The 16,958-nt window shown below is 51.9% G+C and overlaps 2 protein-coding genes across 8 annotated transcripts; one reads left to right on the top strand and one right to left on the bottom strand.

Moving 5' to 3' along the window:
• Positions 1-752: 752 nt before the first annotated feature.
• IRF3 (interferon regulatory factor 3) lies at positions 753-7,669 on the bottom strand. Of its 5 annotated transcripts, none has more exons than XM_066271528.1 (8): positions 7,559-7,669; positions 6,402-6,574; positions 4,509-4,680; positions 4,358-4,422; positions 3,582-3,774; positions 3,092-3,478; positions 1,449-1,580; positions 753-1,000 (listed from the first exon to the last, which is right to left on the bottom strand). In XM_066271528.1, the coding sequence occupies exons 2-8, from the start codon at positions 6,564-6,566 to the stop codon at positions 768-770; spliced, it is 1,347 nt and encodes a 448-aa protein (XP_066127625.1). In that variant the 5' UTR covers positions 6,567-6,574; positions 7,559-7,669; the 3' UTR covers positions 753-767. The 5 variants fall into 5 exon arrangements, with proteins under 5 accessions (XP_066127625.1, XP_066127623.1, XP_066127621.1 ...); XM_066271526.1 differs by having other exon boundaries at positions 7,402-7,614; XM_066271524.1 differs by lacking the exon at positions 7,559-7,669 and adding an exon at positions 7,293-7,383.
• Positions 7,670-7,681: 12 nt separating this feature from the next.
• Positions 7,682-16,304, top strand: BCL2L12 (BCL2 like 12). 3 transcript variants are annotated; one of them, XM_066271532.1, is made up of 8 exons: positions 7,739-7,806; positions 7,961-8,117; positions 8,450-8,564; positions 8,774-8,916; positions 10,927-11,013; positions 11,147-11,238; positions 13,917-14,204; positions 16,140-16,304. In XM_066271532.1, the coding sequence occupies exons 3-8, from the start codon at positions 8,458-8,460 to the stop codon at positions 16,188-16,190; spliced, it is 768 nt and encodes a 255-aa protein (XP_066127629.1). In that variant the 5' UTR covers positions 7,739-7,806; positions 7,961-8,117; positions 8,450-8,457; the 3' UTR covers positions 16,191-16,304. The 3 variants fall into 3 exon arrangements, with proteins under 3 accessions (XP_066127627.1, XP_066127628.1, XP_066127629.1); XM_066271530.1 differs by lacking the exon at positions 7,961-8,117 and having other exon boundaries at positions 7,682-7,806; positions 8,436-8,564; XM_066271531.1 differs by lacking the exon at positions 7,961-8,117 and having other exon boundaries at positions 7,706-7,806.
• Positions 16,305-16,958: the final 654 nt, after the last annotated feature.

Here is a 16,958-nt window from a genome sequence, read left to right as displayed (position 1 = left end):
GGCCCATAATTTTAGCCCTTTCTTTCCAGAGACCAATTTGGGAAAGGGTTGGGGGGAGACACACGCAGGAGGCTTGGTCTGAGGGTGGTTACCAGGGAGACCAGACTGTGCACCCCTTCTCTAGGCCTGTTTCCTTACCTATAAAGTGGTTGTGGTGAGGATTAAGTAAGTGGGCCCAGGCAGCTGGCTCATAGGAAGCCATTGCGGTGGACAGAGTGGTAGTCCCAGGCACACCTGGTCAGTGTCTTCCAAGCTCGGGGAACCTAACTGCTGCTTGTCTACCCTGGAAGTGCGTGTCCCCCATTGAGTCCACTGGGGCGACAATGGACTCTTCTGAGATGGAGGGAAGCAGACACTGTAGGGCCACATGCCAAGGGCAGTGCTGGTCTGTCTCATTGCCCAGAACCCAGGCATGGTAAGAAAAGGCGGTCGTGTCCGCTCATTGGAGCATGTTGGCTCCAGGGGTGGGGCCCAGGTCCTTTACAACTGCCCATCCCAGCTCCATGCAGAGGGGAACCCATGGCCCAGAATAGAGGGCTTGCCGGAGGTCACCCGGCAGGAGTTGGGAGACCCAAGTCCTCCACGGACAGGATGGCCCCTTGGCCTTGGCCCAGCGGCCCTCGACACAGTGCCTCGCCCTCATGGAGGGAGCACCTGAGTCCGTGGGTGGCTTGCACTGAGGCATGCAGACAGAATAATGCCTGGTTTGGGTCAGGGCTGGCCTGGGGACACCAAACACCAGACACAAGTGGTGACTGTGGCAAGGACTAGTTTATTAGTTGAGGTGAGGAGCCTACACTCACGAGTGGTGGGCTCAGACCTCCCCAGTGACCTAGAAGTCCATGTCCTCGACCAGGTCCTGGAGGTAGGCCTTGTATTGGTCCGATGTGAGGGAGAGTGGGAGGCTGTTGGAAATGTGCAGGTCCACAGTGTTCTCCAGCGAGGAGGCACCACCTGCTCGCGCCATTTCTAGCAGGGCCCTGAGGCACGTGGGAATAACCTGCAGGAGTTGGGGGAGAAACACGTCAAGGGAAGCACGGAACAGTGTCTATTCTAGGGGGTGAGTGGCCAACTTCCAGCAGCTCCCACCACAACCAAGTATGAATTCTTAGGCCCAGGGCTGCCAGGAGTTGTAGTTTCCCCGTATTCACAACTTCTGGGAGACCAGAGAGGGTTCCCAGAAACTAGGGCTGAGCAGCTAGTGTCAGGACTCCTGGGAGCTGTAGTTCCTCACAGGGTCTGCTGGGGCTTCCAGTCCACCAACTCCCACGTGGCTAGAGTAAGGCCATGAGGGGGACACCCAGAAGCTCCTGGGGATGAAGAATGGTGGTTGCAGAGACTTAGAAGTTGTAGTTTCTCAAGGGGCTTCTGGGAATTATAGTTTCTGGGAGCAACCTATTCCCTTTAGAAGATCCACCCCAGTTCCAGGAGCCCGGGGCTGCAGGCACCTTGACCATCACTAGCCTCTTGGTCCACGGCTGGTCCTGGGGCCATGGCTCCCCCACGCAGAACCAGAGTGTGTAGCGTGGCGAGTGTCCGCTTCCTTCGATGAAGGAGATCAAATCTGGGGACCCAGGATCCTAGTCAGGGATGGGAAGACCTCTACCTGATCCTCCCTTTAAAACTTGAGTAATATCCTACCTTCTCCCCTAAACCTAAAGCCATCAAAACCAGGGGGCTGCTGCCTGACCAGGTGGTGACAGTGGATAGAGCATCGGTCTGAGACACTGAGGACTCAGGTTCAAAACCCCAAGGTCGCTGGCTTGAGCGTGGGCTCATAGACATAGTTGTTGGCTTGAGCCCAAAGGTTGCTGTTTCGACAGGAGCCCCTGGTCAAGGCACATATAGAAAGCAATCAATAAGCAACTGTGAATCGATGCTTCTCATCTCGCTCCCTTCCTATCTGTCCCTGTATGTCTCTCACTTGTGCTTAAAAGGGTGGGGGTACTGATTTGGATACAGTCTGCATAATTCTATGTAATTCTAGTACAAACATAGAGGTTCCTCTCCCTCCCCTGTATCAGGGTAGGGCTGGAAGATTTCTCACCTCCCACAGCCTCAACCTTCAGGTGGGGAAACAGGTCCAGATGGGAGATCCACTCCCAAAGATGGATAGGCAGTTGACAGTTACTACTCTTTAACCCCCTCAGGGCCATACTGTCAAGTATGTAGCCATTAACCACCATAGCTATTTAAATTGTAACTAATTAAAATGCAAATAGTTTAACACTCACTGCTCAGTTACCCTCACCTCACCTAAATACTCAATAGCAGCATGTGGCTAGTGGATACCCCATTGGACAGTGCAAAAAGTTCTACTGGCTGGCAGAACCCTATGGGATCTGTCTGTCTGTCTGTCCATTATAATTGGTAATAATGATGACGACTAAAGCAGCTAATTCCCTTAGCGCTTCTGTACTTGGGCTTGGTGCCTCCTTCCAGCTCTGGGCAGGGAGGGGGACAGACACAGTCCTCAGACTTGACAGACTCAGAGCAGCCCAGTTAGTTTGTTTTTAAGCACAAGAGAGAGGGACAGACAGGAAGGGAGAGAGGTGAGAAACATCAACTTGTTGCAGCACCTTAGTTGTTCATTGACTGCTTTCTCATAAGTGCCTTGACAGTGGGGAGAGGGGGCTCCAGCCAAGCGAGTGACCTCTTGCTCATGACAGCAACCTTGGGCTTCAAGCCAGTGACCATGGGGTTTTGAACCTGGGTCGTCAGTGTCCCAGGCTGATACTCTATCCACTGCGCCATCGCCTGGTCAGGCAGAGCAGTGCGGTTTAAACTGCAGGCAGCGTAGCAAGATCCTGAAAAGTCTGACCCCAGAGTTCTTTTTTATTATTTTTATTTATTCATTTTAGAAAGGAGAGACAGAGAGGTAGATAGAGAGGGAAAGAGAGAAGGGGGAGGAGCAGGAAGCATCAACTCCCACATGTGCCTTGACCGGGCAAGCCCAGGGTTCCGAACCAGTGACCTCAAGAGTTCCAGGTCGATGGCTGATCCATTGCGCCACCACAGGTCAGGCCTGACCCCAGAGTTCTTAACCACTGGGACCCCCTCTTCACAGCCAAGGAAGGCCTACCCCACTCACCTGTCACAAATGGCCTCAGGTCCAACACGCCTGCTTCCTTGTCCTTGGAGACCTCACCATCAGGCCCATGCCCACCATTGGGGAGGAGCTCCTCGCCCACGGCCCAGTATGTGGCTGTGTGGCAGCGCCCCAGCCTCTGGGCCCAGAGCTTCTGCCCTGCCCTCCACAGAGCTAGTCCCTCGCCCAGGCTGTTCAGCACACGGCTCACGAAGCCTATCACACCCCTGTCTGTCAGGAGTGCTCCAGGATCCGGCAGTAATATTAGCTGTTCAGGCAGTGTCCTGTCCCCTGCTTCTGACCCCACCAGCCGCAGGCCCTGCGGGCAGAAGACGGTCTGCTGGAAGACTTGGCGGCCCCGGTAGAAGGCGGTCACCTCAAATTCCCACTCTGAGCAGCAGGAGAAGCAACAATGTAAAGGGAAAGAGATTGAGAGAGTGTCAGGGGCCTATAACCCCAGACCGGCCCCTCACAGCCCATGGCTAGTACTCACCATCCTCGGGCACCAGTAGCCGTCTCAGTGGGTTTTCGGGAGGTTCAGAGTTTGCGTAGGGAGGCAGTATGTCTAAGTTAGGGCTCAGCAAGAGCTGAGGGGGCTGTTCAGGAGCCACAGCCAGGCTCAAGGGCTCCTCATTTGGGATTGGGCCCAAGGCCATGTCACTCAGTAACTCCTCCAGAATGTCTTCCTGAAGAGAAAAATAGATTCCAGGCATTTCCACAGCATTTTCTAGAGACTCCCCATGGACCAGGCCTTGTGCTCAACATTACGGGGACCCAGAAAGGAGACAGTCCTGAGCTTTGCTCTCGAGGGGCTTCCAGACCAGGGGAGAGACAGCCATGGGCACAGACAACAAATTATATGCTTGAATATATGCTGGGTGTTATGATGGCCCTGGGGGAGCAGCTGATTCCAGCCCAAGGATCTGGCTTCCTGCAAACAAGGCCTGGGCAGTAAGATATGGACGGAATTTCAGAGGGGACTTTTCTGGCCACAGACATCAGCAAGATCAAAGGTACAGAGTTTCCGAGTTCCCTACAGGCTGGAGAGCGAGGAATGCGATAGAAAGCGTGTTATAGCCTTGAATGCTTGGTGAGAACTGAATTTTCTCCTGAGGGCTGTGAGCAGAAGAGGGATAGGGTCAAGTGGGGGACAGAAGGAGGGAAAAGGCTGGGGTGATGGCCCATGGGGAGAAGATGAGGCCTGAACAGGTCCATGGGGACACAGGGGATGAAACAAACTGAGGGCAAGAAGGTCAGGCACATGCTTACTTGAGTATCAGAGGTGCTGCATCTGGTGTCTGGAGAGGTCTCCAGCTCAGGAAAGTCTACACCTCCTGGTAAGAGAGATGGTGAGCGGAGAAGGGGTGCTAGGGACTCTCAGAATCCCACCCCTCCATGAAAAGCCCCATGTCCAGCACACCTGAGTTCAAAAACTCATAGATCTTGTGCGGGTCATGGGGATCCTTGCTCCGGTCCTCAGCTAAACGCAACCCTTCCTTCCGGTTCAAGGCAGACCTGAAATTCCTCTTCCAGGTTGGCAGGTCAGGCTTGTCCTTCCCAGGAGTATAAGCACCACTGGCCTCCGCCCAGGCCTGGGGAACCAGTGGTACCAAAATAGAGGAGAAAATGATTCAGACCCTGCCCAAGGTCAAAACCCTCTGTCTTCTGATCTTTTTTTTTTTTTTTTAGAGATACAGAGAGAGTCAGAGAGAGGGATAGATAGGGACAGACAGACAGGAATGGAGAGAGATGAGAAGCATCAATCATCAATTTTTCATTGTGACACCTTAGTTGTTCATTGATTGCTTTCTCATATGTGCCTTGACCATGGGCCTTCAGCAGACCGAGTAACCCCTTGCTCGAGCCAGTGACCCTGGGTCCAAGCTGGTAAGATTTAGCTCAAACCAGATGAGCCAGTGCTCAAGCTGGCGACCTCAGGGTCTCGAACCTGGGATCCTCCACATCCCAGTCCAACGCTTTATCCACTGCACCACCGCCTGGTCAGGCTGTCTTCTGATCTTAACACCAACCCCTCTCCACTGGCACATTTCTAACTTGGCAAGGTTCTATTCCAAACTTTTGGATTCTGTGCCCAAACTTCTCCTACCTCAACCTTTCTTTTCCTTGTTTTTTTTTTTTTTCCTTTCTTTTTTAAGATTTTATTTATTCATTTTTGGGGGGGAGGTGGTAGGAGCAGGAAGCATCACATCCCATATGTGCCTTGATCAGGCAAGCCCGCAGTTTCAAACCAGCGACCTCAAGAGTTCCAGGTTGACTTTTTATCCACTGTGCCACCACAAGTCAGGCCTTATTAACCTTTTTAAAAAAAACCTTGCTTTCTAAAAAAAATAAACAGCCTTGGTCAGACAGCTCAGTTGGTTAGAGCAGGGTTAGTAAACCTTTTTATACCTACCACCCACTTTTATATCTCTATTATTAATAAAATTTTCTAACCACCCACCGGTTCCACAGTAATGGTGATTTATAAAGTACGAAGTAACTTTACTTTATAAAATTTATAAAGCAGAGTTACAGCAAGTTAAAGCATATAATAATAATTACTTACCAAGTACTTTATGTTGGATTTTCGCTGTTTAGCAGAATCAATCTTTATAAAACAACTTACTATAGTTAAATCTTTTTATTTATACTTTGGTTGCTCTGCTACCACCCACCATGAAAGCTGGAACGCCCACTAGTGGGCGGTAGGGACCAGGTTGACTACCACTGGGTTAGAGCATCATCCACAAGCACAGAGGTTGCTGGTTTGATCCCCAGCCAGGGCACATACAGGAACAGATTGATGTTCCTGTCTCTCTGCCTTCCTCTCCCTTTGTAATCAATAGAATAATCATTAAAAACAATAATAATAAATAAAAGTAAAACAAACTTTTTCTTTCTAAGCCAACTTTCCATGTCCTACTCAGCGTATAACTGTGCCACCAACCTGCCCCAGGGCACCTTCTGTAACAACCCCACTTGAAGTCCCTTTACCACCACTGGTGTATCCTAATTTAGTGGGAAATAACCTCAGCTTTGGCCCAGTCTGGCCTCTTATGTTCCAAGATTCGCCCCCATAATTCAACATACAGGAGCCCCACCCCCAACGAGTCCTGAAGCCCCAGGGTACATTTCATTCACGGTCTTACCTGCTTTTCTGGTTCTATCCCCAAACCCGGTCCCTCCAATCCTGCCAGCTACCTGATTTATATCAACCGTCCTAACCCCACCCCATCCCCTTCTAATTCCACCCCACGGAGTTCACCCCACCCTGTGGCAGCTTCAGGTTTCCTGAAGCTCAGTTCCCACGCACCTGGAAGATACCGAAGTCCTCCTGCTGGGCATCTTGCCTCAAGCCGTGTTTCCAGGGAATGCGAAAGCGCTTACGACTCTGGTCCAGCCAGGCCACGCCCTCAAGCTGCCCTCCATCCAGCTGCGACACCAGCCAAGGCAGGATCCGTGGCTTTTGGGTTCCCATGGTTGGGCCTACGAATAAAATGGGCAATTCGTGGCGCAGCCGGGCTCAGGCCCACCTGGCCCGAGAGCGCCACACCCAGATCATCCTCAGAGCCACAACGCAGGTCCCTCACCTATATGTTCTTGAGTTACAAACAGACCTCTGCTTCCATCCTCCAGAGAGGCTCCCCAACTCAGCGTAGACTCCCTCCCAAATCCATTTTAGAACTTCCTCGTTTCCCCAGCTCCTATGCAAACCCACCTACTCCCTCCATTCCACCAACACAGATCCTTCCCTGTTCCATTGTAACCCTCTCCCCGTCTCTCCCCACCACCCAATGCAGGTACCCCACTTCCAAGGTGGAACCTAACCGCAGACACTACTCACCTGTACACCTCTACCTCCCGCACCTATCCCAGTGTAGATCCCCTTCCACATAAGGTCCTCTCACCCATTTCCACCACAGACCTCCACCCACAATTTCCCCCAGACAGCCTCCCCGTCAGGGCGTGCTCCATACTAGACTCTAGAGTGGACTGCCTCCAATCTCTTCCCCTCTCCGCCGCTTTTTCTTATTTATTAATTTTATCGAGAAAGGAAGAGGGCGAGAGAGAGAAAGAGGAACATCGATCTGTTCTTGTATGTGCCCTAACCGAGGATCGAACCGGCAGCCTCTGCACTCCGGGACGATGCTCTACCCAACAGCGGTCTGGGCTCCCCTTCTTCTATGTGTCCCCCGCCACATACCGGCCACTGCTTCACTTTCCACAACCCCCTCTCTACTATCATAGCAGAACGATCTTTCCTCCCGTTCTTCACTCCTGGACCAACTCCCCATCTCTTCCGTGTTACCTACCTAGCGGGGTGGGGCGCGAAGGGTGCTAGGTCCCAACCCCGACTTTGGGGTTCGGTAGCTCTCGAACTCGCCGCTGCCCCCACCCCTTCCTGTCAGCTGAGCGTTAGAGCGGCGGAGCTTTGTTTTGTACCGATTTCTTGAAATAAAAACGATTTACCGTCATTTGGTTGACAAACTCCAAAAAGGAGGCTCCCAAAGCCCGGACGACCCTCCCATGCCCTTTTTAGGCCTTCTGGCCACCAGCATGCCGGGAACGTCACATGCAAATTAAGCGGGCACCAAGCACCCTTCTCTCTACGTTTGGGCCTTCACCAATCTGACCCAGTGCGCAGGCGCGGAAAGTGGCGCTAATAAAGAGAAGTTTACAAGTTTAGTGAAGGAGGCGGTGGCGGGGCCTGGGACCAGGTGAGTGGGGCGTTAGTGAGGGCTGAGGTGAGATGGGAAGAGGAGAGGGCCAAGATGCAGGAGCGGCCACTCCAGTCTCGCTTCTTCGACATCCAAGCGTGCTGGGTCCTCAAAACACTGTGCCAGCCTTAGATAGTGGAACTACATCTCCCAGCAGGCCGCGCGGCGACCAAGTGCTAACCGAGTGGAATGTTGGCCATGAAGCCTGCTGGGATTGGTAGTTCCCATCCTCTTAACGGCTTAAGTAGCTTGGCATTTACCCGCAGAATCAGAAGTTGAAGCCTCAAGCCTACTCTCTCGGAGACCCAGAGGTCTGAGTCACAGTTTCCTTCTCCCTCAGACTCAGAAATTTAAACCCCCACTCCCCTTTTCTGTTAGACCCAAGAATCCGGATCTCCAGGCTCCTCCTCTGCCAGGATCAAGGAGTTTTCGTCCTCATCCCCCTTCTCCCTCTGGGGACTCGAGTCCGTACCACCAGACCTCAATTCCCCTAAAGGATCTAGGAGTTCAGACCCTCAGCTCCTTCCTCCCTTGGGGACTTCCAAGTCTTGGCCCCTTCCTCATTCACGGGCTAGAAGTTTGGGCCCCAAGTCTTCACTTCTCGCTGAACTCCTGAGTCCATCCCTCAGCCCCTCCCTCACAGGTGCCCCCATGGCAGGCTCAGAGGAGCTGGGGCTCCGCGAGGACACGCTGAGGGTCCTAGCTGCCTTCCTTCAGCGGGGTGAGGCTGCCGGGTCCCCCATTCCAACCTCACCCAGGTAAGAGGAGTTGCCTCCTCCCTCCGGCCTGCATGTGGTGTGGGCCATCTCTAACTCTTGCTCCTGGTCTCAGTCTGTCTCCTCTCCCGTCTCTTTATATCTGGCTCTTTTTCTTGTTCTGAGGTTTCAGGGAGAGGCCCCGAGGGGGAGAAAGAAGGGACTGCTTGCAAGGAGCTTCTGGGGTCACTCTCTGAGGTCCCCTTTCCCAGGAGCCCTGTCCAGGAGGAGCCAACAGACTTCCTGAGTCGCCTTCGAAGATGTCTTCCTTGCCCCTTGGGTCGAGAAGCAGTTCCCCCTGAGTCCCCTCGGCCTTGCTCCTTACCCCTTCGCCCCTGCTATGATTCACAGCCTGGTAAGAGATTTCCCTAGATTACCTATGAACTTGCTGGGCCAAGAGCCTTTATTCTTTTTTTGTAATTGATTTAGAGAGTGAGAAAGGGAAATAGAGAACAACATTGACTTCTTGTTCCACATTGGTTGGTTGACTTTTTTTTAATTCTTCTTTTTTAAGCCTTTTAATTTCATTTATTTATTTATTTTGTGACAGAGACAGAGAGAGGGACGGACAGGAAGGGAGAGAGATGAGAAGCATCGATTTTTCGTTGTGGCACCGTAGTTGTTCGTTGATTGCTTTCTCATGTGCCTTGACCGGGGGGCTACAGCAGACTGAGTGACCCCTTGCTCAAGCCAGCGACCTTGGGCTCAAGCTGGTGAGCCTTGCTCAAACCAGATGAGCCCACACTCAAGCTGGCAACCTTGGGGTCTTGAAACTGGGTTCTCCACATCCCAGTCTGAAGCTCTATCCACTGCGCCACCACCACCATCTGATCAGGCTGTTGGTTGACTTTCTTTTTTTTTTTTACAGGGACAGAGAGAGAGTCAGAGAGAGGGATAGACAGGAACAGACAGGAACGGAGAGAGATGAGAACCATCAATCATCAGTTTTTCGTTGGGAGACCTTATTTGTTCATTGATCGCTTTCTCATATGTGCCTTGACCGTGGGCCTTCAGCAGACTGAGTAACCCCTTGCTCAAGACAGCAACCTTGGGTCCAAGCTTTGCTCAAACCAGATGAGCCCGTGCTCAAGCTGGTGACCTCAGGGTCTCGAACCTGGGTCCTCTGCATCCCAGTCTGACGCTCTATCCACTGCGCCACCGCCTGGTCAGGCTGGTTGACTCTTGTATATACCCTGATAGGGGGTCGGTTGAACCTGAAACCTTGGCATATCAGACAATCCTCCAACCAGCTGAGCTACCTGGCCAGGGCAAGGAGCTTTGATTACGAAATCATAGACGGGATAAGGAACTAGTTTAAAGATCACTCAGCTAAGAGTGTAGGTAACTGTCTGGAGTCTACAGCACCTACCCTTACCATTCTGTGCCCTACCCTGTCCCTGTTAGATTGCTGTTTGTCAGTTCTCTGGTTGCTTTCTATTTGTTATCTCCTTCCATACCACAGGGAGACAGGAAGCATGGTTTTCAATCAGAACTCCTGGATGTTTGGTTACATGACTCAGAAAATCCTTTTCTTCTCTGTTTCTGTGTTTCTCCAGTAGTGAAGTAGGAATGGGGAATCATTGGCCTTGATCAAGAGTGACTAACAGCTTTCCGCTAGGCCCTGGAGGGTTGGCTCAGCGTTAGATTGTCAGCCATGTGTGGAAGTCCCGGGTTCAATTCTGGTCAGGGCAACACAGGACAAGCACCTATCTGCTTCTCCACCCTTCCCCCTCTCCTTCCTCTCTATCTCTCTCTTCCCCTCCTGCAACCAAGGCTCCATTGGAGCAAAGATGGCCCGGGCGCTGGGGATGGCTCCATGGCCTCTGCCTCAGGTGCTAGAATGGCTCTGGTTGCAACAGAGCAACGCCCCAGATGGGCAGAGCATCGCCCCCTGGTGGGCGTGCCGGGTGGATCCCGGTTGGGTGCATGCGGGAGTCTGTCTGACTGCCTCCTGGCTCTAACTTCTGGGGGGAAAAAAAAAAAAAGTGAGAAACGACTTTCCTCTCATATGTGAGCTTGAATAGACTAGTAATGGCTATGGGAATGCTAGTTTGCAAAGGATTTCCTAGCTAGAGAGAAGAGTTCAGTGATCAGTTGATGATGCCTAAAATGGATAAGGGGTAGAGTGGTAATAGCTGGAGTGTCATGTGTTTGCTTTTCTTAAATAGGTTCATCTTCAAGGTCCAGTTCAGCTCTAATGCTCTAAGTCCATTTTGGGGAACACCATAAAGTAGAAAAGGGTCTTTTGCCAAGTTTGCTCCCATTATGAAATGGAAATCACTGCTACCTGAGAAGGTGATTAGAAGGAGAGAATCAATAACTTCCTGATGTCTTAGAGACCTGTCATTGGCTCTTTTCACCCCAGGCACAGCTACCCCAGACTTCTATGCCCTGGTGGCCCAGCGGCTGGAACAGCTGGTCCAAGAGCAACTAAGATCCCCACCTAGCCCAGGTGAGGTATAGAGGGGCCCTGGAGAAAAATGAGGGTAGACCAAAAAAAAAAAAAGAAAAGGAAAAAAAAGAAAAATGAGGGTAGAAGGGTCACCAGTGTTCTGCTCACAATGGAATTCTCTTCTGCCCCTTAGAGTTACAGGGTCCTCCACCCACGGAGAAGGAAGCCCTGTTGCGGAGGCTGGTGGCCTTGCTGGAGGAAGAGGCAGAAGTCATCAACCAGAAGGTGATGGCAGCCTATTCCATCCCTTAGCTAGGATAGGAATTACTTTATGATTTGGCACTGGGATTAGAAGCTAGATCTGCATTCTCATTGAATGGTCAGGTGGGGAGAGGGTGGGACAAGGCTTTAATGAAGGGTTGAGTGACAGAGATATGGCCAGGGCAGGACTTCAAATTCCAGACTTGCATTGTACTATAGAGGAGTGTGGCCTAAAGACAGGGGGTGTGGCCATCAGAAACAAGATCTAGGAAAGAGATTGGGACCAGTTGAGGAAACAAGGGAATGTATGGTGGTGGGAGTAGAGTGTGGTTTGAAGAAAACTATCTGGAAATCTAAAGCCCTGAGTTATAGACTATATGGGGGCATGGCTTAGAATGTGGGGGAAGGCCTGGCCTGTAGTGGCGCAGTGGTTAAAGCGTCTACCTTGAATGCTGAGGTCACTGGGTTCAAATCCCTGGGCTTGTCCCTTCAAGGCACTTACAGGAAGCAACTACTATGAGTTGATGCTTCCTGCTTCTCCCCCTCTCCCCTCTCTCTAAAAATAAATAAGAAATAAAAATAAAAATAAAAGAATGTGGGAGAGGAGGGAAATGTCCTGCTGGAGGAGGTGGGTTTGTTGCTCTGTCCTGGAATATGATTAGTGTAAGAGTTTGGGCATTGTGCGTGGTAGTATTAAGTTAGGGGATCAGGGAACGTGCAAGATATTCCAGTACTTTCAGCCTTTTGTATAGTACATTTTCAATCATAAGTTTTTCATTGCGACACTTTAGTGCTTTCTCACATGTGCCTTGACCACGGGCCTTCAGCGGACCGAGTAACCCTTTGCTTGAGCCAGCGACCTTGGGTCCAAGCTGGTGAGCTTTTTGCTCAAGCCAGATGAGCCCGCACTCAAGCTGGCGACCTTGGGGTCTCGAACCTGGGTCTTCCGCATACCAGTCTGATGCTCTATTCACTGCGCCACCACCTGGTCTTTATAGTACATTTTCATCAATGAAAAAAAAGTTGGTTTTGCATCTCATTTGCATAATTGAACAACTTTCTTTGACTTGTTTGCTTTTCTGATGGTCTTGTTTTTTTTTTGTTTGGGTTTTTTTTTGTATTTTTCTGAAGCTAGAAATGGGGAGAGACAGTCAGACAAACACCCGCATGCGCCTGACCGGGATCCACCCGGCACGCCCACCAGGGGGCGACGCTCTGCCCCTCCGGTGCGTCGCTCTGCCTCGACCAGAGCCACTCTAGCGCCTGGGGCAGAGGCCAAGGAGCCATCCCCAGCGCCCAGGCCATCTTTGCTCCAATGGAGTCTCGGCTGCAGGAGGGGAAGAGAGAGATAGAGAGGAAGGAGAGGGGGAGGGGTGGAGAAGCAGATGGGCGCTTCTCCTGTGTGCCCTGGCCGGGAATCAAACCCGGGACTTCTGCACGCCAGGCCGACGCTCTACCACTGAGCCAACCGGCCAGGGCTTTTTTTTTTTTTTTTATAGAGACAGAGAGAGAGTCAGAGAGAGGGACAGACAGGGACAGACAGACAGGAACAGAGAGAGATGAGAAGCATCAATCACCAGTTCTTCGTTGCGCATTGCGACACCTTAGTCGTTCATTGACTGCTCTCTCATATGTGCCCTGACCGCGGCCCTTCAGCAGACTGAGTAACCCCCTGCTTGAGTCAGCGACCTTGGGTCCAAGCTGGTGAGCTTTTGCTCAAACCAGATGAGCCCGTGTTCAAGCTGGCGACCTCGGGGTCTCGAACCTGGGTCCTCCGCATCCCAGTCCAATGCTTTATCCACTGCGCCACCGCCTGGTCAGGTTGATGGTCTTGTTTAATAAAAAAAATCAAATGATTTTTTTTTTTTTTTTTTTTAGAGATTCTTTTTTTTAGATTTTTTTATTTATTCATTTTTACTGGAGAAAGAGAGAGAGAGAGAGAGAGAGAGAGAGAAGGAGAGAGAGAGAGAGAGAGAGAAGAGGGGAGGAGCAGGAAGCATCAACTCCCATATGTGCCTTGACCAGGCAAGCCCAGGGTTTCGAACCAGCGACCTCAGCATTCCAGGTCGACACTTTATCCACTGCGCCACCACAGGTCCGGCTCAAATGCTTTTTTTTATCGCTTCATACTCATTTTGAAATATCTCCTAATTTTTGTGAGCAGTATATTAATGATGGGTAACGGCAAGATTGTTTTTTTGTTTTGTTTTAATTGATTTTAGAGAAACAGGAAGGGAGAGAACAGAGACAGAAACATTGATCTGTTCCTGTATGTGCCCTGATGGGGGATCGAACCAGCAACTTCTGTGCTTGCTTCAACCAACCAAGCTATGCGGCCAGGGCTGAATGCAAGGTTGTTGTAGACACTGGCCCAGCCTGGCCTGCTCACCTCTCAGGGAACACTACTACTGTGGATGTGGCTAAGAGATTAGCATTCTAGAACTCAGTTACAGTAGGGTTTGGCCCTTATTAGCTGTAGCGGCCTGGGCAGAGGCATAGGCTTAGCTTCTTGGATTCTGGGCCACCTTCTTGTGAGCAGGTTGACAGAAACCATGGAATCTAGTTTATGATTGGCCGATGTGATGGATAGGAGCGTGGCTTGAGCCTTGGTAGAGGACCTTGAACCAGAAAGCCACGCCTCCCAGCCTCCTATTGGCTGGACACAAGGGCGGGCTCTACCTTTTTCCCTGTCTACCCCACAGCTCGCCTCGGACCCTGCCCTGCGCTGCAAGCTGGCCCGCCTCTCCGCTGGTTCTTTCGCCCGCCTAGTGGAACTGTTCTCCAGCCGGGAGGGCAGCCCTCGCACCAGCCACGCACGCCCCTCCTTGCCGTGCCCCGGGCCCCCGCCGCCTTCCCCGGAGCCCCTGGCCCGCCTGGCCTTGGCCATGGAGCTGAGTCGGCGCGTGGCCCGGCTGGGGGGAACCCTGGCTGGACTCAGCGTGGAGCACGTGCACAGCTTCACACCCTGGATCCAGGCCCAAGGGGGCTGGGTGAGCCGCCCAAGCCTCTGTGCGCCTCCCTTTACCATACTATAATTGTGGGTGGGGCGCTTCTTAGGTTGCCTTTAAGACATCACAGGTGTTCTCCCAGCCCTCCCAATCACCCGTTCTGTGTTTATTGAGCACCTATTGTACAGCAGGCACCATGGTGATGAGGAGGTAGGTTATTGTGAGGATTAAATGGGATGGATCATCCTTGTAAGTACTTGGCACTCCATAGGCGTTTGTGCGATTATCTAGTGCAGCGGTTCTCAACCTTGTGGGTTGCGACCCCGGCGGGGGTCGAACGACCAAACACAGGGGTCGCCTAAAGCCATCGGAAAATTGGTCGTTCGACCCCCGCCGGGGTCGCAACCCACAGGTTGAGAAGTGACTCTGCCCTCCTGCACTCCCTTGCCAGTGTATGCCACTGCCTCTGCTCTGCTCTACTCAAGTCTTACCCGGGAGGCCTTCCCCAGTCCCCATGTAAACCGGTAGCCACCTCTTCTCCTTCCCACCCCTCTCCCTCCCTCTTTGCTGCTTCACCGCCTCCCATAGCACTCTGCATCTTCAAACAGATGGTGGAAACGCTCGTTTATGCCTTTCCATTGTTTCCTCCCGCCCCTGACACATCAGCTTCAGCTAGACCTGGGAAGGGGGTCTTACCTTCCTTGCTCTCTGCTTTCAATCCAGTGCCAGGCTCAGAGCTGGATTGGGTCCAGTGTACCCGCTGTGTGACCTTGGCAACTGCCCTCACTTCCCCTGAGCATTTGTCTGCTGCTGCCCAGTGGGCACCATCTCACTTGGCTTTGTTGCTATGGGGATGCAGTCGGAGAAGGACACGCTTCCCAGACCTGCTGGAGCTGGCCAGGTGTGTTAGAGAAGCAGAGAGGGGCTGGAGCAGGGTGAGCCAGGTGAGTGATGGGGGTGGGGGCGGGACTCAGAGCCGAGAGCAGGAGGAGTGGCCAGGTTGTGCAGGGCCTATGGCCACGGTGAGAACTTCTAGTTTGACTCTTGAGTCCCAAATCCCTGGACGACAGGTGACTTGGGTGTTAACACGTGCGCCCTCTGGTGGCTGCGTGGGGAACTCTATAGGGAGAGGGTGGAGATAGGGAGTTTAGAGAGGGTGACTGTGCTGGTCCAAGGGAGAGATGAGGGTAGGTCATACCGGGGTCGGGGTAGTGGAGGGCTATCGATTTCATTTGGAGATAGAGGTGACAGATTTTGCTGATGGAGTGGGTGTGGGGGATTGAGTGGCAGGCAGGGGTCAAGCATGCTGGCCCAGGCAACAGCTGGGCTGTATCTGATACTCCCAGAGACAGGGAAGAGCAGGGCAGAGGGGAAGAGGAGGAGCAGGTTTGGGGAAAAGTCAGAGATGGCTGGAAGCGGTCCAGTTACGGGAGAGATGCCCTCTGACCTTAAAGCAAGACGATGCGTTCACAGGGGATGTGAGTGTCTGGAGCTCAGCCCAGAAGCTTGTCGATTTGTACAATTATTTTATTTCTTTAAGGAATGATAACAGATAGGCTTGGCCAAGTACTCACCAAGGACTTCAGTGGGCTGATCCCATTTAAGTCTCACAACAACAGCACGGGATTTGGTTATCGTCGGGGTCTTACTGCGGCCTAGGGGGAAAGTCCCTCACACAGGGGATTAGAATCAGCACTGACACAAAGCCAGGGCTCTCAATCTTTAAAACCCCAGCACTCTGTCTTTCTCTCCCCTCCAGTGTTCTGCCCACCACTGGATCTCTGGCTTTCCCTCTTCTCTCTAGGACTCTGTCCCCACCCACCCTGGGTCTCCATCTCCCCACCCCCTGTCTGGTCTCTGTCCCTTCCTCTCTCTGGTCCCTTGCCTCCCCTGACTCAGCTCACACCGGGCGGGTGTGGAGGCCGTAGTGACCAGAGGCTGCCTCTGCTAACAAGGCTCTGCTGCTTTTCCCTCCAGGAGGGCATCCTGGCAGTTTCGCCCGTGGACTTGAACTTCCCCCTGGACTGAGATCTTCCTCAGCAGCTGCTACACGCTCGACTTCAGGTCCTGGCCTCTTTGTGTGCCTCTTGAGCCTTCCTGTTCTACTCAGGGCTGTGGGGTGGTGGCTGCCCACCCTGGTTTTGCCAAAAAGAAATTGTTCAAAAAATTTTTCATATTAAATACTTTTTCAAATATTTAATTATTTGTCCTTTTATTCGAGTAGCAAGTTCTAAGTAGCAGAAATTTGGTTCAGATATCGGTCTGGTTTACAAATGAGGAAAGAGCCAGTTCATCCCTACTAGAAATGTTATTTGGAGCATCTAGGAGTACCTGTCATACAGCATATTGAGGATTCCAGCTAGTTCCATTTTCCCCTGTTGCGTGATAGATTTATTCCAGCTCACCGTGTTGATGCTCATGGGATCTTTCTAGCGAGTTCCAGAAGAAAGCTATGCTCTTCCTTCAAGAGGCACCCAGAACACCACCCTCTTCTCATGTGTCTCCTCCCACTGCTCCTTCTGAGCCTTTTATGCTGGTTCCTCCCCATCTGTTTGGAGACTCGGGGTCTGTCACCTTTTTAGGGTGATAGCCTCTTTCAAAAAATTATGTTTGTAAAGGTGTACAACGAAATGTACAGGATTGTAAGAGAAACCAATTGCAGTCAATCCTTGTTACTTGCCCGTCTGTATTTGCGAATTCACCTATGCACTAAAATTTATGTATAATCCCCAAATTAATACTCAAGGAAATTTCGTGGATGTGGACAGAGCGTGGACAGAGCTGCAAAGATTTGCC

Source organism: Saccopteryx bilineata, chromosome 3, assembly GCF_036850765.1.
Source record: "Saccopteryx bilineata isolate mSacBil1 chromosome 3, mSacBil1_pri_phased_curated, whole genome shotgun sequence".
Classification (NCBI taxonomy): domain Eukaryota; kingdom Metazoa; phylum Chordata; class Mammalia; order Chiroptera; family Emballonuridae; genus Saccopteryx; species Saccopteryx bilineata.
Note: the sequence above shows the minus strand (reverse complement) of the source record. Positions and strands in the feature narration are given on the sequence as shown.